The 25,230-nt window shown below is 43.7% G+C and overlaps 1 protein-coding gene across 11 annotated transcripts in view; it reads left to right on the plus strand.

Annotated features, from left to right (window-relative positions):
• The window catches only part of TNRC6C (trinucleotide repeat containing adaptor 6C), an 814,117-nt gene that overhangs the window by 767,264 nt on the left and 21,623 nt on the right, over window positions 1–25,230 (plus strand). For 9 of the 11 annotated variants that reach the window (XM_053303814.1, XM_053303815.1, XM_053303813.1 and 6 more), the window contains 7 exons: window positions 366–512; window positions 1,464–1,583; window positions 12,941–13,024; window positions 14,208–14,439; window positions 14,984–15,151; window positions 18,952–19,143; window positions 20,695–20,838. In XM_053303814.1, the coding sequence (XP_053159789.1) occupies window positions 366–512; window positions 1,464–1,583; window positions 12,941–13,024; window positions 14,208–14,439; window positions 14,984–15,151; window positions 18,952–19,143; window positions 20,695–20,838 (1,087 nt within the window). The remainder of the gene's footprint in view (window positions 1–365; window positions 513–1,463; window positions 1,584–12,940; window positions 13,025–14,207; window positions 14,440–14,983; window positions 15,152–18,951; window positions 19,144–20,694; window positions 20,839–25,230) is intronic. The other 2 variants (XM_053303817.1, XM_053303820.1) reach the window with 1 other exon arrangement.

Genomic DNA, 25,230 nt, shown 5'->3' on the forward strand with positions numbered 1-25,230 from the left:
ATGGCATTTGAACTATTTGCACAATTTCATGGGGCGTCACTTCACATAAAGAGCTTGTCAAAGTTAGCAGCGTCCGTACAGTGTACATGGTTGGCTACATGTGAAGTCTAAATATGAAACATTTTGGATCCATTATTTTATTTGTACAAAACTTCAGTAGAATTGTGCATCACCACTGCTTTTTTTGATTTGCTAGACGAAAGGAAACCTTCACGGAATCATCAACAGAAACAGTTGCTAATCTGCAGAAGATCTTCTATTTTGGCTGATATTTTGACCTGTGGGACTAGAGGACTGTGAAACCACAGTTTTTGTCTAGCTATCAAATTGTGCATCTTAAAAAATCTAGCTTTGTCATTCCACAGATACCGAGTGGCAATCTGGGTATGTTTGGCAATAGCGGAGCAGCACAAGCCAGGACCATGCAACAGCCGCAGCAACCGCCAGTGCAACCTCTTAACTCATCCCAGCCTAGTCTTCGTGCTCAAGTGCCTCAGTTTCTCTCCCCTCAGGTTAGACTGAGTGCTGTATCATTAGTGATAGCCAGGGATGCAACGAACCAGCTGCTCCTAGCTACTGACACTTTTAAAAAGTGGGTCTGTTGACCAGCCCCTGAGTTGCTGAAGAGGACAGGATGCTGCGTTCTGGTCTTTCTGATTTCTAAATGTTGGCAAAAATTGTTGCACCTCTGATGATGGCTGTTTGTATGCCAGAACTAAGACAGACTGAATCAATCACCTAAGCAGGGGTGTGGGTTTAATTAGACCAAGAGATGGTTGACTGTAAGTTTTTATTTCTTTTGCCACAGTAATGGTGGCAGCAGAAGCAATGGTGGTCTAGCTAGTGGGTACCATCTGGTGCCTGCCATCCTCCACAGTGCATTCCCATATAACATGGTGTCTCTACATTGGTTGGGAGTATTGAGGGGGAAATGCTACCAGCAGGTCTCCCCACACCCCAGCTATAAGAACACTGTGTTTTACCATGCTGCCAACACCTGTCAGCTGGGCCAATTCTCCCTGGGAGACAGGGTAGTCTACCCCCCACCCCAGGGGACGGGCTCTCAGCAACTGCCCAAGGATGCCGCCTTATGACATCAAGCCTGCCACTGTGTTTATGCAAATGCCAGCCAAACTTTTAAGTTGCCATACCAGCATACATTATTTCAGAAAAATAATTTCTCTATTCTTCCATATTATGGAAATCCATATATGTAATTTGTGTGGTTATATCTGATGCATCAGTCTTCAGAAGTGTGTCTAGTTTTAGAAACTTGTGTGTTTTGCTATGACATGTAGCTCTTGTTTTCAGCTTCTAAATGTGGCTTTCTGTTTTACCACCAAAAAAAAGCATACACAATGCACTTACTTCAGAGTAGTTCTGCTTAAACTGCTGTACTCCCATAGAGTTTAACTAATTACAGCTATAATATTGGAATCTCACTGTTGTGTTCTTTTCCCCAGGTTCAAGCACAGCTTTTGCAGTTTGCAGCAAAAAACATTGGTCTCAATCCTGCACTATTAACCTCGCCAATTAATCCTCAGCATATGACGATGTTGAACCAGCTCTATCAGCTGCAGCTGGTGAGTTATAAGGCACAGTTAGAAAGCTATAAATCCAAAATGAACATTTTGAGGTTAAAGCCATGAGACTTGTCTTCACTTTAGGAATGAAAACTAGACCTTCTCCTGACAGTACCACCATCTTAAATGTTCACTACAATAAAGGCTCACATCTATTGGCTGATTATTATCAGATTTTCTGTGTTTAACTTTTGAGAGAGATGTACAAGTATATAACCAACCCCTATTACAGTTAATGTTTCTCAGAAGCCTGCCACATTTTTAGCCTACTTTTCTTAAAAGAAAGCAAGCTTATGAGATCACCTGGCATTCTGTATGTGGGTGTGTCCCTATCAACTTTGCAATGCCTGGACCATTAAGAACCAAATTGGGTATGGTTGTAGGGACACATAGGGACACCTCTATGGCATAGTTTGTGATGAAATCATCCACCCTGATTCAAGATGGCGGACATGTAAACATTGGAGATGCAAGTGGGCTAACTTCTGAGGCTGGTAATTATCAGTTAAGAGTATAGTGAAAGGAAAGTAGGCAGATTAGTTCTTACCAGAACAACTTGTTCTTTGTCAACAAATAGTTTCCCAGACTTTTTCTTATTAGTTTTTAATCATTAATAAAACTTATTAGTTTCTCTTATCAGTAGCAGTAATTGAGTATTATTTCCATTCATTTGTCTCTCAGCCCATATTTTATTGCCCTGAGGCTTTGGATGAGTCTTTTTTTTTACACTGAGAACAGAAATCAAGCCTTTCTAGTACTCATTGCTTAAAATGTAAGGTATTAGTATGGAATTTAATGTACCCTGTTGCAAGAACCTTGCTTAAGATGTGCTCCCCTGCTTGATATAGTTTGGAGAAAACTAGTTCAGGGACTGGTATAGAGCTTTTTGTGTCTTTAACCTTTCTGTAAGCACTTAGTAGTAGGGCTTTGTGCAGTCATGGTGCTTAACCATTAAAAACAAACAAAAACATAGATAAGTGTTGCCTCTGAATACCCAAAACATAGTTAAGGCTGAGTTACAAATCAGAATGTGAAACGATAATATGAAGTTGATTTGTAAACTCTGATTAAGGTAGTTTTAGGCAAGAGACAAGCATGTCTCTGCCTCACTAGTCTTGTCTTGTACACTCACACCAGGGCAGGGCTTAACTTGATAAACCAAATAATAGTTTTAGAGCACACCCGAAATTTTAACCGGGCTGAAGACAACTAAAAAATGTTAACACAAAACACAGTTAAGTGTTGCATCTGCAATAGGTCTATCAGGTTAGCTACAGGTGTTCCAAACTATTCAGATCTGGATAGTGATCCAGTGACAATCTTAAAAAGTGGGTTCTGTGCCTGCTCAGACTGCTTCAGGCAAAATTTGTTAGCTCCTTGTGGTGCGCATAACTGCCATTTGTGCATGCTCTGCACCCATTATTTCCAGCACCATTTGCCTCAGTTTCTTTCTGACCACCACAGTGATCACTTCTTTGGGTATTTCCGCTCCTCAGAAAGTTACTTCAGCGATACTAAAGACATTAAGTACCTTTAAAGGATTTGACAACGGACTGCTTACGGCTACTCTTTTGGATTGTGTAATGTATCTTTGTGATTTTACTGGTAATTTGACCTGGAACACTAAACGGACTTGATTGAACTTATCGGCCTATTCTTGGGGTTTTGTCTGACTTTACTGGTAAGTTGACCCGGAATGCTAAACAGATTTGATTAAGCTAATTGGACTATTCTTGTGGTTGACTTGGTGGAAAACTCAGTTACTGATACTCTAACATTATACAACTACTCTAAAGTACCTCATGAGTGCAAAGCCTCCAACAGAAAATACCACCTTTAAAAGGTTTACGGGCTGCAGAGGCAAGCTCCCATCTACGGATGGGCATGGCCTTTGTTTGCTGTGCTTGGGAGAGGGGCACAATGCAACGTCTTGCACAGTCTGCAGTTCCTTCTCAAAGCACACTTTGAAAAATCATGCGGCACACTTGAAAGTGGCTCTTTTGGGGAGGACACTCTTAGCCTTGGAGACAAAAATGCCCAAATCTCCTTCAACATTGGGCTTGATGCTGAGATCAACGCCGGGGACTGCTTTGGTAATGCAGTCTAAATCCTCGGTGTCAGAGGCTACCATGCGAGCAGGTTTGTCTTTTAAGAAGCCACATGCTCCATCAGTTCATAATGCCTCCCGTCACGAGAAAAACAAGAGTAGAATGGAGGAGAATGACTCTGACTCCCCCCACCCCCCAAGAAACATAAAGACAAGTTTGACAAGCTGTCAAAGCACCATCTGAAGCTAAGCGGATCGACGCTCTCTCCACCTAACCTACAACATCTGAGGGATTCCTCCCGGAACTACCAACCTCGGAACAGGGAGCAGTTGGCATGGATGTGGTTTTGACATTGATGCCACGGCATTGAGCTGTATCCCTGTCTCCAGCACGAGGCACCTCAGCAGTCTCCCTCAACTCCTCGCCACCCAGCATCGACAGCGACATCGTTGGCATCGAGGCTATGAGAACGCTCCCCAGTGACGTTCAATGCTGAATTTGAACAATACTGAAATGGCATTGGACCCAGCAGCAGCTCAAAATACAATGTCCATACTAGAATCCAGCGAAAGCACAATGGCAGCGACAATTAAAGGGTTTTCAAGTCAATGGCTGGATGAAGAGGAGAAGGAGGAGCTTGTAGAGGTACCATTCTCTGCCCCTAAGACACCTTCTCAGTCACCAATGCGTTTATATCAGACAATACAAGTACAAGGTTTACTTCCAATAGGTGGATGGGGGGATGTTTCCACTGAACACTCCCCCATTCTACCAGAAGACTTTAAACAGTTTAAGATGTAGAAAACACAATAAAGGGCAATGCTGCAATAGGTACAAATCACAACAGAAGTCTTGCCCTCAAGATTGTTTGTTCAGGATGCAGCAGTGCAAGTAAATATAATGAAACCACCTCCTGTACATCTGATAAATCAGAATTTGGTTGTACTGGCAAATTTAATGCAGTCAGCTCTGATCTTGCAGCAGCGAGTTCATGTGGCTATGTCCACACAGACACTCCCACCTGCTGGACCGAAACCAGTGAAGACAATGGGCACACAAACCGTTGTCCAACCATGTACCATTGCAACTCAGACATCCACGGCTACTTCTTCAAAGTCTGCTATGGCTACTTCCTCAAAAGTATGGAGTTGTTGTGCTTGTATTTTAGGGATTTTAAATTTGGTTTGTTTTTATATTTTTAGCTTGATATTCTTATTGTCATTTTATTGTATGTTTTTAAACATTTGTAAACCGCCTTGAGATTGTTTTTAATGAAAGGCGGTATATAAATTCAACAATAAATAAATATAAATAAATAAAATCTACCATAGGGCTGGTTTCCCCATCTAAAGTCACCCGCCCAGGAATTTCTTCAAGGTCAGACATGTGGTCAGGAACATAGACAGATGTGCCAGCTTCTTTGGAAGAGGATTATGAATCCGAATCCTCAGAGAGTGAGTCCATGGGGCGCAACTCAGACCCCAGTCAAAATATGCTGAGCACTCTGTCGATCTCCCCAATGGAGAAGGTGCACTCTTACCATCAGCAAATTTCTGAGATGGCTTTGGTGCTGGGCCTGGATTTGAAACAAAAGATAAAAGTGATTTAGATGACCTAGTATATAACTTTATGAAAAAGGCATCAGCAGCACAACCAGTATATCTACCTATGCTGCCCGTGATCACAAAAGTGGCGAAATCAGCCTGGGAGGTGATCCAGATGTCCACTCCAACCTTGAAGAGATTAAAGACACTGTACAGGGTGCAGGAGGAAGAAAATGAGTATCTTCTGAAGCACCCAGTGCCTAACTGGCCCTGTCCACCCGCAGCACAGTACCTCCAGTGACAGTTGTTGATGTCTATACCATCTTATCTTATTTATTTGTTATTTCTCTTGTGTAAACCACCCTGAGCCATTTTTGGAAGGGCGGTATAGAAACTGAATGAATAAATAAATACATACATACATACATACAAACTCTCTTGTAATTGATTGCGCCTCATCCTCCAAAAGTGGTAGATGACACACAACACCAGATAAGGAGGGCACAAATTATATGTTATAGGATGGTGGAGCTATGCCACAGCATGCCTTTCGCTAAAAATAGCGAATTATGTGGCATGCTTGTCCAAGTATACATATTCTTTGTGGGAATCTCTCTACTTAGGTGAGAAAAGATTTCCAAAAGAAATTTGAGGAAACATTTGCAGCAATTGTAACTCAACAACAATTTAGTAATGCTAAACATCTGGCTGAGTTAGAATCACACACGTTGACATCTGCAATCACAATTAGGAGATACACAGGGTTGCATTCAACAGGCCTTCAACAGAATATGCAGAACAAGATAGAGGCCTTGCCATTGGATGACAAGGGGCTCTTTTGTGAAGAAACAGACTCCACTATAGAAAAGTGGAAGAAATCAAAGTACACTGCCAAAACGTTCACTTCAACAAGTGGAGCTGGGTGTTACCAGTACGCTGATGACACCCAGATCTACTTCTCCATGTCAACTTCTTCAGGAGCTGGCATATCCTCCCTAAATGCCTGCCTGGAAGCAGTAATGGGCTGGATGAGGGAGAGTAAACTGAAGCTGAATCCAGATAAGACGGAGGTACTTATTGTGCGGGGTCAGAACTCTAGAGACGATTTGATCTGCCTGTTCTAGATGGGGTCACACTTACCCAAAAGGAACAGGTTCACAGTCTGGGAGTACTTCTGGATTCACACCTCTCCCTGGTTTCTCAGGTTGAGGCGGTGGCCAGGGGTGCTTTCTATCAGTTCTGGCTGATATTCCAGCTGCGCCCGTTTCTCGAGATCAATGACCTCAAAACAGTGGTACATCTGTTGGTAACCTCCAGACTTGGCTTCTGTAATGCGCTCTACGTGGGGCTGCCTTTGTATGTAGTCCAGAAACTTCAGTTGGTTCAAAACGCGGCAGCCAGGTTGGTCTCTGGGTCATCTCGGAGAGACCATGTTACTCCTTTACTGATGGAGTTACACTGGCTGCCAATAGATTCCCAGACAAAATACAAAGTATTAATTATAACTTACAAAGCCCTAAACGGCTTAGGCCCTGGGTATTTAAGTGACCGTCTTCTTCATTACAAGCCCCACCGCCCATTGAGGTCATCTGAGGAGGTCCGTCTCCAGTTACCACCAACTTATTTGGTGGCTATACAGAGATGGGCCTTCTTGGTCACTGCCCCGAGATTGTGGAATGCTCTCCCTGCTGTGATACAATCCTTCCCATCTCTGGCAATTTTCAAAAAACACCTGAAAACCCATCTTTTCGCCCAAGCTTTCTCAGCTTCCTAATATTTTTGGGTTTTAATTTCTGGTTATTTTTAAATTGTTAAATTGTTTTTAAGTTTTTGTATAGGTTTTTAACTGGTTTTATGTTATTGTAAACTGCCCAGAGACAAAAGTTTGGGGCGATATACAAATTTGATAAATAAATAAATAAATAAATAATAAAATAAATAAACAACACCCAAGTACATGAACACATATCAGCCTTACACTTGCAAACCGAATTCTTATCGCCAGAGTGACCGGAAAGACTATAGAAGGCCTTTCCAGAGGTTTAACAGAAAACCATATAATGCTAAAAATAAAGGAAATCAAGTGGGGATGCAACACCACACAACTGGCCAAGCAACGTCTTTGATCATCCAGCAAGCCCAATTGTACAACCAACAGCAATCAACAACATGCTGACTACAACAAACATCACTGCCGGGAAAACCATCAAACTGGCACATGCCAGGAACAACATCAAACTGGCAAGTGATGCACAAGCATGGCACCCCATAACATCAGATCAGTGGGTCTTGAAAATTGTCCACACTGGCTATGCTATAGAATTCATTACTCTGCCAGTTTGTTTGGGGGTGAAGTACACTCCTGTGACACCGGTGCTGATGAAGGAGGTCCAGATGCTGTAGGAGAAGGAAGCAATATTTTCGGTACAATGGGCGTGCAGCCGAGCCAGATTTTATTCCCACTATTCCCAGATCCCGAAGCAGGATTGGGGGATCCACCCAATAATGGATAGTTTGCTGGCTAAACCTGTATGCCAATGTGAGAAAGTTTTTTGTAAGATAACATTTCAAGCTATCCTTCCACTTCTGTATGGGAAGGAATGGATTGTGACGTTGGACCTAAAGGACACTTATTTTCACATTGGCATACAGGGGAATCTCAGGAAGTATCTGCGGTTTACAGTAGGTACCAGAGTTTATCAGTACAGTGTGCTGCCCTTCGGACTGGCAACACATCCAGTGGTGTTTACGAAATGTATTGCGGTGATCATGGCATATCTCCGGACCCAGAGCCTGACCATATTTCCATTTCTTGACGACTGGCTGATCTCTGCCAAACGAGAACAGTTACTGTTACAGATAACATGTGTAACCAACCTGCTAGACGACCTAGGAATCCAAGTCAACTGGGGGAAGTCTCACCTAGAGCCAGTCAAAGGACTACAGTATATAGAGGCAGTGCTGGATATGGACCAACAAAGGGCATTCTTGCCAGAAAACCATTAAGAACAAATGCTGCAGTTGATAAAGATTATATTAACAAAGCCCTGCTAAAAGGCACGTACCATACGAGTGCTGCTGGGCCCGATGGCTTCTTGCATTACAATAGTGCAGTATGCAAAACTACATATGAGAAGGATGCAATTGTGGTACCTGTCAGCGTTCTGCTCCAATGTAGAGAGCTAGAACTTAATACTATGTGTTCCAGAGGAGCTTCGGAGTTTGTTGCTTTGGTGGACACGCAGAGGGAATCTTCTACAGGGGATGCCCTTCAGAACACTTGTGCCTATAGTGACAATGACTATGGATGCTTCCATGATAGGATGGGTCTAAACTCCAGGTGCAGGGTCTGTGGACTGCACAACAGTAGACATAACAGATACATTTTCTGGAACTGCTTGCTGTTTACAGAGCACTACAGTCATTTCAGAGGTGTCTGACGGGTCAGGTACTGCAGATCCAAATGGACAACACCTGTGCCATAGTTTGTATAAACAAGCAGGGAGGAACAGTGTCAAGAACCTTTTGCCAGTTGAGTCTACAAATGTGGAATTGGTGCATCGTGCAAAATACATGGTGGCAATCCACATAAAGGGCATAGACAACACACTGGCGGATGCGTTGAGCAGAACACAGATTCTGCTGCAATAGCACAAGTGGGAGATGAACCATTGCCTTCTGCAAGAGATTTTTCAGTTATGGGGATTGCCAACTGTAGATCTGTTTGATACAAAGGACAACAGGAAGTGCAAACAGTATTGCTCAAGCGTAGGCCTGGGCAGTCATTCCAAGAGAGATGCTTTTCAGTACCAGTGGACTCAAACGTTTATTTTATTTTTTTCCTCCGTATCCTCTGCTAAACAAAGTTGTTGCAAAGCTCCTGCAGGACAAGTCAAGGTGCATTCTTATCACCATGGTGGCCAAGACAGCCATGGGTTCCTCAGCTGCTCAGACTGTCAGGAAAGAACTACAGCCTACCATTGTGACCCGACCTACTAAGTCAAGAAAGGGGGCAGCTTCTACATCCAAACTTAAGTACTCTGAACTTCACAGATGGAGGATAGGTTATTAGATAACATAATGCTAAATACAGATGTCCCTCACCAACCAGGAAGGTTCTGTTCCGTGAAAACCTCGCGGTTGGCAAATTCAGTTAGTGAGGCATTATAGTCAATGGGGGGGTGGGGGTAGAGGAACTGCGACCGTGAAAGCACACACACACAAAAGGAAAAAATCTTTTTAAAAACAATCCTAAAATCACCAAAACTCAACAGGAGATGAGCAGATTGGAAATCTTAGAACTCACTGAACCCCACCCTGCCCGCCAAAAAAAAATCTCTCCAATGCACTTTAAAGTCACCAGCCTGCAAGGGTCACCATGAGATAGCAAGGGTTGCCAAGAGTCACCAAGTGGAATGAGCAGATTGAGCCCCATGGAAATCCTTGAAACCCCCCCCCCCAAAAAAAAAACCCTCCAATGCACTCTAAAGTCACCAGGATTCCACAGAAAAGAAACTTTTCCTACCTGACAGCCATGTAGATGGTCAGGATGCTAAGGAGGATGGGTAGGAGGGATGTGGTGGGAGGAAGGGAGCTGTGGGAGGAGTGGAGTAGGGAGAGGAGGGGTGGCTCGGGGGATTTTTAAGGGAAAGAGGAGTAGCAACCTCCTCTTCCATCGACGATGATGTGCCCTCTTTTGCAGGCACTTCACAGGTGCTCCCTGAAGTGCCAGGCTGCTCTGAAGTGCCAGGCTGTGCTCTCTTGAAGAAGCTCAGGAGGGTAGGCTGTGCCTGTGTCCATCTTCTTCTGGAGGTGTTTTTGGACCTCTGTGTAGGGCCAGACCAGGTAATTCAGTCCTCGCCTGAATGCCAAGTTGCACTACATGAAGTGGTCCATGTCCACTGTCTCATCTGCCAGCTCCAATGCATGCTTCTCCAGTGTCAACTTTGCTGTGGCCCTGCAGTCTTCCTCTTCTTCACCAGTTTCTTCCTGATCACTGGAGGATTCAATCAGGGCCTCAAGGTCTTTCTCTGTGAGCTCCTCAGAGTGTGACTTCAAGAGCGCAGCAGCTTCAGCCACCTTGATGTCCCCAAAGCCTTTGCTGCCAAGTCGCCTGGCAAAAGCCACTATACTATCCTCCTGACTCTCCGCAGCTGCAACAGCAGTATTGTTCCTCACAGCCTCCTTCCACACCTTCTTCCAACAGGCATTCAGGATGCTGCTCCTGACCTCATCCATCGCCCTCTCGATGATGGTAAAAGCATGGGTGATGTTGTAGCCCTTCCAGGCTTCCTTAAGAGTCAGGTTGGGGTCTGCATTCATCAGTTTGGCAATGTGCTCAAAGTTCTGCCTGGTGTACTAGCTCTTGAAAGCCTGGATTATGCCTTGGTCCATCGGCTGGATGAGCGATGTGGTGTTCAGAGGCATCAGTGCAAGCATCAAGTCCAGAGGATGCCCTGGGGCATTGTCCAAGAGCAGCAGCGCCTTGAAGGCCAGGTTTTAATCTCTTAGGTAGTGCTCCACTTCATGCACAAAGCAGTCATTAAACTAAGACATGAAGATGGAGCACGTTACCCAGACCTTCTGGTTCGCAACCCAGAACACAGGGAGGTGGTTCATGTTCTTGCCTTTCAATGCCTGTGGATTCTTGGACCAGTAAACCAGCATGGGCATGACCATGAGGCCACCTGCCCTTCACGGTCTTGAATCCTGGAGCTCTTCTCTCCTCCTTAGCAAGGAAGGTGTGGTTAGGTATCCTCTTCCAGAAGAGTCCAGTCTCATCCATGTTGAACACCTGGTCCGGCACATAGCCCTTCTCCTCAATCAACCTCTTCAGCTCAGCAGGAAAAGCGGCTGCAGCCTCATGATCCGCAGAGGCAATCTCCCCAACAAGCTTCATGTTGTGCAGATTGAAGCGCTTCTTATTCAGACCAGCCCTTGCTGGCTTGAAACTTCTCGGGGTCTCCCTCTCCAGAACTCTCCACCAGGTGCCGGTAGATCCACCACGCCTTGATCATGATCATGCGGGTGCTGAGAGGGACCTTCTTCTGTGCCTGGTCCTCCATCCATATGTTCAGGGCCTTCTCCATTTTCTCTACTTTGGGTCCCACGGCATGTGGGAGACTTTCAGGGCGGACTGGGTCCCACTAACAACACTGCCTTTGATGGCATCCTCATTTTTCTTTATGCTGCAGATGGTCAATTCGTTGACTCCAAACAATCTCCCAACCACAGTGTTGCTCTGGCCCTCCCTCAGGCAGTCGAAGATTTTGATCTTTTCCTCCAGGGATATCACATTCCTTGCCTGCTTTGCCACCACTTCCTCCTTTCCCTTGCCTGCACACTTTAGACCCGTTTTTCAGCACTGCACCTCTCTCTCCCAACTCTGCTTCTCTACCTTACCCTAAAAAGCATTGCAAAAACAGCAGTGAAGAAATAGCAGCCATACAGCCCCCCAACCCATGCAGGCTCCCACCAGCAGCAAACTGTGCAAAAGCAACGGTGAAGACACAGCAGCCATACAGCCTCCCACAGTTTCAGCCCCCAATTTCCATCACTCTCACCTCCACCGCTCCCAATCTCTCTTTGCTCAACTGCAACTCTACCACCTCCAAAATGCTGTGAAGACACAGCAGCCATCAGCCCCCACCCGCCAACAGTTCAAAAGCAGCGGTTAGGACACAGAAGCCAGTCAGCCCCCCAACCCATGCTGCAAGCAGTTTTAACTGAGAAACCATTTGAACCTATGACGACAAATTCACTTAAGCTAGTGACTCTAAAGACTGTATTCCTTGTAGCCGTCACAAGTGCAAGATGAGCACTAAGATTGTGTCAAAGTTTCACTTGAACCAGGACATGGTACTCGCAAATGTGTTTTAGGGAGCCTTCCACATCTCTAGAAAGGGCCCTGCACTGTCTGGATGTAAGCCGTGCAATTTTGTTCTACTTAAAGTGGACTAATGTTTACAAAAAAACAAAGAGATTGTTTGTTACAAGACTGAACAAAAAGGCTGCACTCCATCTAGGCGTCTCACACATTGTCTAGTAGAAATGATTTACTTGGCCTACAAGATACAAAAGGTAGATCCACCAAAAGCAATTAAGGCCCATTCCACAACAGCATATGCTACGTCGGCAGCCCATCTGTCAGAAATAAAATACAGGGATATCTTTATGGCAGCAACCTGGACCTTGGATCAGACTTTTGTGAAGCACTATGCTTTAGACTTTTGCTCTGCGGCAGCAGTGGCAAATTTTGGAAGGGCTGTGCTTAAAAGTATACATACATTACATGTGAGCAACCTGTCCCCCTGCCCCTTATCATTATACACAAAAAGTAAAAGGGGAATTATCATGAGTATTCCATTGCGCCTCAGAGTTCACATCTTCTTGGCCAAGAGTAAATCCCTGCCTTTTACTGTATGGTTTTCCTTTTTGCATTTTAAAAAGCTTGCTTCCAGCTTTAATTGATCAATCATTGTTTGCATCCTGTGTTTGAGCTGGCTTATGAGTCTATTTATGGTAGCTAAATATAATTGTGTTACTAAGTGTGTGTAAGATTCTTGGACGCTTTAGGGGATCAGTTGCTTTATGAAATTCATTTAAACTGTAGGATGAAAAAACACTTTACTACCATTATTATTGTAAAGGAAACAAAATATTTGAAACTTGCATTTGTTTCATACCTTGTTCAGTGTGGCTCCACTGAGTGTGATCGCCCTCTCTCACTTTGTGACCTTAGACGTCCCTTGTTTTCACCTTGCAGGCTTACCAACGTTTACAAATCCAGCAGCAGATGCTACAGGCTCAGCGTAATGTTTCCGGACCCATCAGACAACAGGAGCAGCAAGTAGGTTTAAATGGCTGACTCAGTTACAAACATAAGGAATCAAGTATATTACATGAAAAGAATTGTTCATGAAGTAAACCTACAGTGTCGCATGCTTTTTATGCAGATATAAATTATTAACTGGAGTGTCAGACTTCAGCTTCCATTCCCTGGCTTGTTTGGAGCCTGTCTGCTTCTTAATTCATTGAGTTCACATTAATGAGGAGATTCCATCCGTTCTGGATGGGGTTGCACTCCCCTTGAAGGAGCAAGTATGCAGTTTGGGGGTATTGCTGGACCCAGCTCTGCTTTTGGAAGCTCAGATGAAGGCAGTGGCCTGGGGTGCTTTTGCACGGCTTTGGCAAGTGCACCAGCTGTGTCCCTTTCTCCAGAAGGCAGATCTGGCCACAGTTACCCATGCCTTAGTCATGTCACAGCTGGATTACTGTAATGCGCTCTGTGTGGAGCTGCCCTTGAAGACTATTTGGAAACTGCAGCTAGTGCAAAATGCAGCAGCTAGGATTTTATCTGGATCTGCCCGTTGGGATCACATCACACCCATTTTGAAAGAGTTGCACTGACTGCCAGTTTGTTTCTGGGTCCAGTTCAAGATGCTGGTTTTGACCTTTAAAGCCCTTAATGGTTTGGGCCCTGGATACCTGAGGGACTGCCTGCTCCCAAAGGTTGCTGAACGTTTAACGAGGTCATCTGAGGGGGCTCTGCTCTCGGTGCCGACAATGAGGGAGGCTCGGCTATTGTCCATGTGGGACAGGGCCTTCTCTGTTGCTGCGCCCAGACTCTTGAATGCTCTCCAGAGCATAGCGGAGGAAGCGATTTGCTCCTTGGTCTCCATCATGGCTGTTAGAAAGCATGTGAAAACTTGGCTTTTTACCCAGGCTTTTATGTGATTGTCTCCTCTGCTGCTTCTTTGTATTTTGTATGGTTATTTTAGGCATGCATTTTAAAATCTTTTTAGTTAGAACTCTGTTTTTATTTTTTAGCTTAATATTTTGTGTATTTTTTATAGTCTTGTTTTAATTCTTCTATGTGAACTGCCTTGGGATTGTTTTAATGACAGGCAGTATACAAATTTAACAATAAATAAAATAAATTTCATTGGCTGCTATATGTCAGGAGAGTGTGTTCAGGAGAGTGTGTTCCATCTATTGTTTAGTGACATTTTTCATTGCTTTCTTGTTACCAGGTTGCACGTACAATCAATAACATGCAGCAGCAGATCCAGCAGCACCAGCGCCAGCTGGCTCAGGCCCTGCTTATGAAGCAGCAGCCACCCCCTCCACATCTATCTTTGCACCCCTCTGCAGGCAAATCAGCCATGGATAACTTTTCACCCCATCCCCAGGCTCCTAGCCTATCTGACCTGCAGACCAAAGAGCAACAGTCTTCACCGAACACCTTTGCTCCTTATCCCCTTGGTATGTCCAGCTTATTTAAGGACCTACTTTTAAAATGTAAATAATTGCAGTATAAAAGTAGTAATTATACTTGTTTTTAATATAAGTAAATAATTATATTTACTGCTATTATAACAGTTTTGCTTACTATTTATATTGTACTATATAACTATAACATAATATACGAGGCTGTTCAAAATCTCCACTACTTACATAGCATGGAAATTAAGGTGAATATCTGGATTTGCAATTCCAAACTTTTTAGAACACAAGTAAAAATTGTAAGAACCTTAACTCTCATGATCTTAAAAAACTTTCTAATACTTTTAATTGGCTTATGGAAAATGTGGCGATGACCACTAATTTGGATGGCTTACAACATTTGATTCTCCCCCCTCCCATCTCCTATTGTGATCTTAATCTTTTTTCTCATCAGTGTTTGACTTTGCCTATAGAAGTTAAAGCTTAGTTTGTAATTTAGGCTTGGAACCTGACAACTAACATGTGGTTAAATAATAAGAATCGGAAATTAAGGAAGTATAACTAGTTGTCTGCTTACTCTTAGCTGGACTGAACCCAAACATGAATGTAAACAGCATGGACATTCCTGGTGGTTTGTCAGTAAAGGACACTTCTCAGTCCCAATCTCGCCTTCCTCAGTGGACACACCCCAACTCAATGGATAATCTCTCCAGTGCTGCTTCTCCACTTGACCAGAATCCTAGCAAGCACGGTATGTGTATCACTTTGTGAAGCCAATTGCAAGAAGTTTCCTTTGGCACATAATTCTTTTCTGTACACAGGCTAGCAATGTCCATAGCAAAATATACATTCAAAATATAAACTACACTATGGGCCAGTTCAAATATAAAACAGGATTAAATCTTGCCTTTATGTGATGTCTCAAAGCCTCAGGAACATATTCAAGTTGCAAGAAATCTACTTCTTATTCTGGTTCAGAACAAGCCAGGATTACTAATCCTGGGTTATTCTAACCAGGTTTCCAAAATAGACTATAATCTGAATCCAAGGTTGAGTATTGGTGAGAGAAGAACATGTGCTATCAAGGCACAGATGAAGTAGTTAGAGATGTAAGCCTGGCTCCCTATTACATCTGAACTGGCTTCATGGAACAGGCTGAGTTAATACATGAAATAAAATTAAACAAGTATGGACTCACTACAAAATGTTGCAGTATATCCAACATGTGTTAGTTAAGCTTGTGGCTGAGCATGATGAAAAAAACAAGAGATAGCAACAAAGATGTTTAGCTACTGTAACTTGAGTCTTTCTTCATATGCAATTTTTTTTTCTTATTTCTAGGTGTAGGCAGGGGGTAGCACTGGTTGCTCAGTCCCCACAACTTTTCATCCAGCCTTAAAGTTTGATGCATGTAATGGCTGGTGAGGGGGTCAGTGTAACGTTTTCATCCATATTTGCTGAGGTTGTCAGTAGGGAAAGGGACTGTGAAATAGAAATAGGTGATATCTAATGGTCAGTGTTGTTAGCTCTGTGTGTGCGTGCACGCACACACACACATACACACCACACAATGATTAGGACATTAAGAGATTCAGTGTACAACTTCCCCCTCCATTGTCCAAGAGAGTTCACACATATCCAGTTGCCTTTATGTTATTTTGGGGCAGTTATCCCCACACACCAAGAGCTTAAATGTATCCTACACCTTCCCTGTCAGAAACACAGAGCTATGACGTGACTGGTGAGAAAACAAAAAGTTTTGGACACCTTTCCCTCTCGAAAGCTGAAGGGGTTGTGGACTGTCTTCAGGGAATATTCTTTAAGATGAGAAATTTGCTGCTCTTTTTGTTCAAGCCCTTCTTCCTCCTCTTTGCCACTGAGTTCTATAAGCTCCATCCAGCTTGTTGTCTCTTAAGTGAACATTCCGCACCATTGAGTTACAGTGGGGCAGTTTTGAGATTTTTTGGCCCCCTTATGGGTTTTTCTTCTTCTTCAGACTTTTGTGAAATCAGTGTATCTGTGAGTGGCCCAGATTCTGCCAGTACCACCTTCTTGCCTGCAGATGGACCGCTGATGCATCCATCATAACAATTCCAGCTATTTTGGAAATAGATATATGATTATGCACTTATTAGTCAACTGGTAATCTTGAAGGAATAGCAGACTAAATTGTTGAGGGAAGTATTTTGTGGCCATTTTTCAAAAACGACAGTTGTTAAAATACAGGCAGGTTCCTGGGAAATATTTTTTTGTTGGGAAAATAATCCTCAGTATATTGCCAGATCTGTGAAATAGACATTGGATATTTTCCAATATCCATTAGCTTCCAATTCTCCCCTCCCCCCCAAGGTTTCACTGATAATTTGAATACTTGTAGCAATAAATGTTAAAAAGACCCAGAATCAAGAAACTTTTTTAAATAAATTTTTTTTAGAATTTCAGGTAATTTACAACTTTGTAATTCTCTCACAATTTCTTAGCTCTTGTGAATACTCTGAGATTCTAAGAAAATAAGTTGTTTCTTTCACATAGGTGGACAATTCCCAAATAAATTTGTCCCAGAGAGTGCGTATTTACTACATGTAAATATGAAAATTCACCATGGCCCTCAGAGTCATAATATAATTCATCTCAAATACTGGGAGAAATATGTTTTAGCTTCTTGCTCAAATTCTAAACTCAAGTTTCCTAAACTTACAGCTCTGCTTTTAAAAATCATTTACACATTGTGTAAAACACGTATGTTGCTTTAGCCAGCTTCAATCTACTTAGTGGCTGACATCTTGACTAATGTTGCGTGTATGCTTCTGGCAATGGCACCTCGTGCTAGCCCCTGCACTTACAAAGTGCTTGTGCTCTTGTGCAAGAGCGCAACTAATTTTGGCGCTCTCCTTGAGCTCTGGAAGCACTCTTTTACAGCAGACACACACCCCTGGTCTCAGGGGATGGGGCAAGTACCAAAAATAGTTGGCTTTTGTGCAAGAATGCCCATGCCTTGGAAGCACAGGAGCTAATGCTACAAGCATGCTGTTGGGGTTAGAAGTGCACATGCAGCATTAGGATGCCAGCCACTATGAATTGCCTTTGCTGTTAACCAGTTGAAGTACCTTAGTGGTATCTATCTATCTATCTATCTATCTATCTATCTATCTATCTATAATTTTCTTACGGCCGACCCGAAAGAGAACTACGTCCAGATGCGTCTGGATGCCTGGAACCATTGCCTGGGAGGGAGCGGCAGTGAGGGAGGAAGGCAGAAATCGGTAGAGTCGGGGGGCAGAGGATGGAGGCAGAAAGGAGGAAAGACAGATTGGAAAGGAGAAATCGGACAGAGAGGGCAGCGAACGACGGAGAGAGAGAGGGAGGGGTAGTTTGTTCCAGAGGTCGAGGCCTGCAGGAGAGGCTGCTGCTGGACCGAGCAGAGGGAAAGCAACCGAGGGAAAACTCGGGGTGGGAGTTAGGAGGCAGCGGCAGAGGCGCCGGTAGTCCCGGCCACAGCAAGGAGGCGGCCGTGCGGACCTTACGCACCTGCCGGGGTCAGGAGGCGGCGGTTCCTGACTGTGGGTGGTGAGGCGGCAGTGGGGAGGGGGCAAGCCGGGCTGGCATCAGAGATGCCCTGGGGGAGAGTCAGGGAGAAGGGGCTGAAGTGGGGGGAAGAGGGGTGTACGACAAAAGGAGGAAATGCAGAGTTGGGGGGAAGGAAGGAGGAAAGGCAGAGTTGTGAGGAAAGAAGGGGAAAAGGAGGAAAGGCAGAGTCAGGGGGGGGAGGAAGAAAGGAGGACAGCAAGAGTTGGGCGAAAGGAGGAAGAAAGGAAGACAGCCAGAATTGGGTGAGTGCGGTGGGGAGGAGAGCGAGAGAGTGGTGGAGGGAGAGAGCATGAGCAAGAGTGGTGGCAGGGAGAGAGCAAGCGAGAGAGCATGGTGGGAATAGTGAGCGAGAGTGGTGGGGAGGAGAGAATGAGCAAGAGAGTGGTGGGGGAGAGCGCGTGCGCGTGTGGAAGGGAGGAGAGAACGAGCAAGAGGTGGGGAGAATGGGGGGGAGAGAGCAAGCGAGAGAGTGGTGGGAAGGAGAGAACGAGTTAGAAAGTGGTGGGGAAGAGGGCGAGCGAGAGGGTGGGGGGAAGAGGGGATGCCACAGACTCAGTGCACTACTGCACAGATGCTCTGTGCGGGTTTAGCTAGTATGTTCTATCCTTCATTAGAATCTTTTTTTTTTTTAATGAAACCATTATTATGAAAGCATTATGAAATGCTTTATAGTACTTTAAACCTTTGGCAGAAACCTTTTCAGCTATATTAGCGCTCTCTCTCTCTCGCTCTCTCTCACACACACACACACACACACACACACACACACACACCGGTTTAATATGCTACCTTTCCCAGTCATAATGTAGTTAAATTGTATGAATGATATTGCTTTGTTTAATGTTACTGAAATGTTTAGCAACAAAAGAAAATTAACAGTAATAAGCATTAAGAGGAGCAGCCAAAAATTAAACTTGGCCTCAACTAATCGTGTGTCCTATCTTCCCTACTTCTTTATGCTAGGTGCTATCCCTGGAGGTCTTAGTATTGGTCCTCCAGGAAAGTCCTCCATTGATGACTCTTATGGCCGGTATGATCTGATTCAAAACAGCGAGTCACCAGCCAGTCCTCCTGTAGCCGTTCCTCACAGCTGGTCACGTGCCAAATCTGATAGTGATAAAATTTCCAATGGCTCCAGCATCAACTGGCCACCAGGTAACAAAGGTTAAACATTCCAGAATCATAGAACTGGGTGGGATTTGAAGGATGTGTTATTATTCAAACCTCTTTACTGAGACAATGAGGCGCTTCACGCAAGCAGTGTGAAGTGCCAAAACAGGTTTTGCAGGGAGAGCAGGCTTGACCCGCAATCGCCTAGCCCTCCCTGGGCAGCCAGATTGGCCTCCCAGATGATTACCGGTTCCATCACGGAGCCAGTTGTGGCAGTGGAGTGTGGTAGATTGATTCATTCAATATTCATAGTAAGTGAGAGTGTGAAAAAAGTGAAAGTGGGGTCATGAGAGTTCTTTACTTGAAAAAAATCTCATTTGCTATCATTGAATGAGAATTCACACCTCAGAAGTTTTTCTGAAGGGATGTTATTCCCTTATTTTCTGAGGTGTGAATTCTCATTCAATGATAGCAAATGAGATTTTTTTCAATTAAAGAACTCTCATGACCCCACTTTCACTTTTTCACACTTGCATTTACTATGAATATGATGAATGAATCAATCTACCACAAAGCACTTTATGAAGAAAAACCTCAGAAAATCAACAAAATCCAGCCCTCTGGCCAATCACTCTGAAATTGGTGATGGGTGGTAGCCTCCACCTATTAGGCACTATCTACCAGCCCACCCCACTCTTTTGGGGCAGATCCACTTTCTGCCCCCAGTCTGCCCCAAAGACACCAAAATTTCAAAAATTCCCCAAAAATCAGCCCTCTGCCCAATCCCCCTGAAATTGGGGTGTTAGCTGCCACCCATTAGGCACTACCACTCCACCCCACCCTTTTGGGGCAGATATACTTTCTGCCCCCAAACTGCCCCAAAGACACAAAAACTTCAAAAATTCCCAAAAAATCACCCCTTTGTCCAATCCCCCTTAAATTGGGGTGGTAGCCTCCACCCATTAGGCACTACCACCCCACCCCACTCTTCTGCCCCAGGCCCCACTTTCTGCCCCAAAGACACAAAAACTTCAGAAATTCCCCAAAAATCACCCCTTTGCCCAATCCCCCTGAAATTGGGGTGGTAGCCTGCACCCATTAGGCACTACCACCCCACCTCACTCTTTTTGCCCAGATCCCATTCTATGCCCCCGAACTGCCCCAAAGTCACTAAAACTTCAAAAAATCCCCCAAAATCAGCCATGAGCCGAATCACCCAAATTTTTCGGCCCTGAAATTTGGGTGATTCGGCTCAGCCCTGAAAAATATTGGGGGACATCAGGGGTGATTCAGTTCAGCCCCGAATCACCCGAAATTGCTCATTTCGGGCACAGATCTATCTGTGCCCGAAATTTTTTGCACATCCCTACACTTTACTGTTGAAGAAGCATGTGTCCACTGGAAGGCACAATATTTTATCTAAGCATAAACTAGGATTTTTTTAAAAAATCCTTTCTTGTTTCTGATGAGCCTTCCACAGTCAAGATTTCTGGCAGCAATATGTCAGTCTCATTTTTCATATACTGTGCCACTATACATTTTCCCATTCATATGGATCTTGGAAAGGAATGTGATGTCTTTGTATTTTCAAAATAGAATTTCATCCTGGAGTACCTTGGAAAGGATTGCAGAATATTGACCCAGAGAACGATCCTGATGTTACGCCTGGAAGTGTTCCAACAGGGCCAACTATTAACACCACCATACAGGATGTTAATCGCTATCTTCTCAAGAGTGGAGGTAGAGTAGCAACCACATGTCCTCTTTCATTTATCGTTTTCCCTTCCTTTCTCTTCCACTTCTGTGTTTTTTTGTAGCACACCCTAATCTCAAAGAAATCCAACTATACTCAGGCCCAAATTTGACAAGATTCAGTTGCCTGCATCTCCCTCCCCCCGGCCAAAAAACCCCCCCTGCCCTGAGCCATTTTTGGAAGGGCAGTATAGAAATCAATCAATCAATCACTCAAATAAATAAATCTGAAAGCATGGGAGGAAGCAAGGGGTGGCAAAGGAAGGGAGAAGGACCACTTAACTCTTTCCTTTCTGGCTGTTTCACTAAGAATTTCCTCCCTCCAACTGCTTTTTCATTTGTGGGAGAGAAGATGCAGCCAGCCTTCCCCATTCACTCAAATTCACAGCATCCTAGGGCTACTTTTGCTTTAAAATAATAATAATAATAATAATAAACAAACTGAGGGAGAGATGCATGAAGCTGTGTGTTGTGTAGTTTGGGCCTCTTGTGCAACTAAAAGCTGGGACTGAATTTCATGGCTTAAAAATCACTCTGGGAAGTTCAAGCTGTGAAATTCTTAATAGAGCAGCTGTAAGTCTTCATATCACCAGAAGTTGCTCTTTCAGCCTTGGGGTACAGTAAGTATTTCCTTCTCACTTTGGCCTGGTTCAACATAATGAGGACCCAGAATTGAATCCTTTATGCCCCCTTACTTTGGGCATGTGTGCTCCCCACTTCCCTTTATATACGAGGGGAGGAAAGAATAAACTTCAGTGGAATCTAACCATCATACATATTCTGAGAGGGCCCTGCTCTGTGTGCTACCCCTGAGGAACCACAATTACTGTACACACATGACAAGTCCTTTTTTGCGATTGCGACCAGATTGTGGAACTCCTCACTGAGGGGATATTTCACCCTTTCATCCAGTATCCTAAAGCTTTTTAAAACTGCCCTTTTTATTAGAGCCTTCGGGCATTGAAGGTGAAGGTTTCGTGTTGGAGGTTAATTACATCGTAGCTATTTTTGTATCTGTTTATTTTATTGGCTGCTTCTCCCCTTTTTTTCTTTTCGCTTTGTGTTTCAATTGTCTATCGTACTTTTAATGTGCTTCGATGTTTGTATACAACCTTGGAGTTTCAATGAAAAATGCAAAAACAAATGCTTCCAATTCTGGTCTTCCAAACCAGGATCTCTTGTTGTGTCTCAACCAGGTGGTCTTTGCTTATTTTAACCCAAATTTCAGGTTCTGGCTTATTTTGAAACTCTGGCTAGAATAAACCAGCATCACCCGGTTTCAATGTAATGAGAAGTCCTGACTTGTTCTAAGCCAGATCAGAAGTAGAATCCTTCTTCCCCTTACGTGCACACACACCTGAGTCTAGGGAACTTTGCATGAAGCCAGGATTCAATCCTGGCTCTGTATTGCGTCTTAACTGGGTCTTTCTCTTCCTGTATGTTACAGCGATAGTCATGATTCCAAGCTCAAGCAATTGTTCTACTAATAGGGCAGTAGATGTTGTAAATCCCATGCTGGATGTCCTTTATGATAAGAAAATGGGCTGTCCCAGCACTAGTTCTAGAAATGGAGCTCTTACAAACCTTTAGTTATTTGGAGTATACTCTATCTCTTCTCTATCTGAGATTCTTCAAACACAAAGTTGCATTATACTTCCTAACTGGATGTTTTTCTTTCTCTTGTTTGTCTGTTTATTTATAAGAAGCCCCCAAACTAAAAGATCAAAAGTCAACAATCTAAACAAGCTTGCTGGCTTGTTTTGAAGGGACTGCTAGGCGTTCAGATACATACTATCTGAAGAAAGTATAATACAGCAGTATTGCTGAAATGTAAGCATGAGAGTAGTTCAAATGATTTGCTTGTCCTTCCAAATACAGAATTGGCATAATAACTGTCTTTAAGGGTGCCCATGAAGGAGGTCTTCCCTTATACGTTTTGTTTATCTGGTGACTAGAACACCCCCTGAAGGGAAGGATGCTGGCCTTTTGATGCATTTCGTAGCTAAGTTATTGCAGTTGTCACCTGGAATTCTGCCAGAAACTGCTCTCGATTCAGTTAAAACCTGAATTATTTGTGTGGATTGTTACAGAAATACAAAATTGAAATTAAGATATTTATATTTAACTATGAATTGCAAGAGCAAAGTATTTTAAAGATATTATTATTCAGTTAGGGGTGTGTGTGTGTGAATTTCTCTGATCTTTTGTTTCCTACTTGGCTAATATGTTCTGTGACAACTTGTCTTTCCCACCCCACTCCCTTACACAAGCCCCATCTGTCTGCAGCTCTTAGAAGATTTCCCAGTGCTCATTGTTTGTGGCCTTTTTCATATCTTTGTGGTAGCATCTAAGGCTCAAAACCAAAACTGTGAGTGGAGATGGGTAGAGCCATTATCGCTATGTTTGCATTGCTCCCTCTCTCTCTGGATTCAAAAGTGCATGTCGGAGTCGGTGCCAATTTTTCTAGCTTGCTTCAGCCAGCCAGTATACTGCATGACCCATCTGCATCTGAGAATGCAAGTAGATGCAACGGCAGGAAATCAACGATGGTCTCTCCTCCTGTTTAGCTGCTGTCGGTGGGGTGTATGTGAACTCAGTTAGGACCACAGCTGTGAAGGGAAGAGGCCAGCCTTTTCCCCTTGCACTTGTTCCACAATTAAAACCCACCCTTCCACCCAAGCAAGCTGCTGTTTGTGCCACAGGAGAAACAGTGCAGGTACCTTATGGCTACCAGTAGGTTTTCCATGACAGGGCAAATAGCAGCTGAAGAGCATTTTGAGTTGTGGAATCAATGCAGAGGGAAATAAACTCTGACTCCCCCAGCACCATTGTCCCAATCGGATTCAAGCTCTCACCTCTTGCTCCCACCCGCTGCTATTAAACTGCTAATCTCCAGTCTTGGATCACCCACTGTCATGTCTGTTTGGTCCTGAAAGTTTTTCATCATTGTGCACTGCTTGGAAGTATGAAAGTCTTGTGCGTTACCGCTGCTGAACTCCATGAGGAGGAGGGGAAAAGCTAAGGTGGGGGAAGAGGAACAGAGCAAACCTAGAAACTGAAAGAACACAGAGCTGAGACCGAGAGGTAGGATGCAGATAGAGTTGTGGGGTGGTGCAATCAGAAGAGAATGTTAAAGGAGGTAGCTGGAAATGGGACTGGAGGCACACTTATGGGTAGGGGGAAACAGTGGTTTGAAGAAAGACTCTGCTCTGGGCCTCAGAGAGAAAGGGAGCTAATGGGGCATGGGTTACAAAGAAAGTACTGGATTTTAAATTGTAACATAAATGGCTTTTCATGGTTCATATAGTAACGCATAGTATATTTTCAACTAGTAAACATGTAAAAGTAGCCCTCCAAATTATTTCATTTGTGTTCCCTGCACTTAATCGTGCTTCCCAGTGGAAGAAACTCATCCCATAGACAAGGCTATTTGTGCTCTGCCCAGTGAAAGCCATGTTGTATGATATGGAATTAATTATAAAAATCAGCAAAACTTCTTTTGCAAAAAAAAATTTCCCCATTTGGATACTTTATCTTCAACCTTGTATTTGAGTGTTTGTAGACTTGGACATGACAACAACAAGCTGACTAGTTCAGACATCACGTTCCAGTCCTCCAAAGCCATGATTTGGAGAATTGCAAAGGTGCTGTAGGCTTTTAAACGACACCTCCGCCCCCCGCCCCCCCGCACTTCTTGAGTGCTGCTTCCCTCCTTCATTTTCAGGTTTCCCTCTAAACAGTGTCCCAGTTGGGCAAGCTGTGCTTCTGGCTGTGAGGTGAAACCATGGTTTGGAATGGGCTTGCAAACTGAATTCCTGGTGTTGTGTGGAGAGTAGAAGTGCAGGTCATGGAGAGGCAGTAGAGGGAATCCAGACAGGAAAGCCAAGGCTATGAAGTGAAGAGCAAGATACATCTGCGAGGCACAGTCGGTGAACAGTGAAGACTTTTGTAATGCTGTACATTTCTGACATTTTCCCACAACACTGAGATTTCGCATCTTGCTTTGTAGATATCAAACTAAGTGCCTTTTCATACATTACAAAATGAGTAATGTTTTGTAATTCTGTAATGCTATGAGCACATTGTATTTGCCCTGTAATTTGTGAGAGGAAAATGGTTGTTTTTTGTCAATTGTATCTAAGATTTTTAGGAATTCAGTTTCTATAGTATGGAAACCTGAACAGCCTTGATTTTATATGTTGTTTCTTTAAGGGCTTATTCAAAAATTATATTTTAAGTTGTTTTTAACACACATTTAGCGTTAGTGTGGTTAAGATCATTGTTTGGCTTTGCATCCAAAGGGGCATCCTTTGGCTGGGGCATCCTGATAGCCACTTACCAAAGCATCATTCTTCTCACACACTTCATCATAATTTTATC

This window comes from Hemicordylus capensis, chromosome 2 (assembly GCF_027244095.1).
Source record: "Hemicordylus capensis ecotype Gifberg chromosome 2, rHemCap1.1.pri, whole genome shotgun sequence".
Taxonomy (NCBI): domain Eukaryota; kingdom Metazoa; phylum Chordata; class Lepidosauria; order Squamata; family Cordylidae; genus Hemicordylus; species Hemicordylus capensis.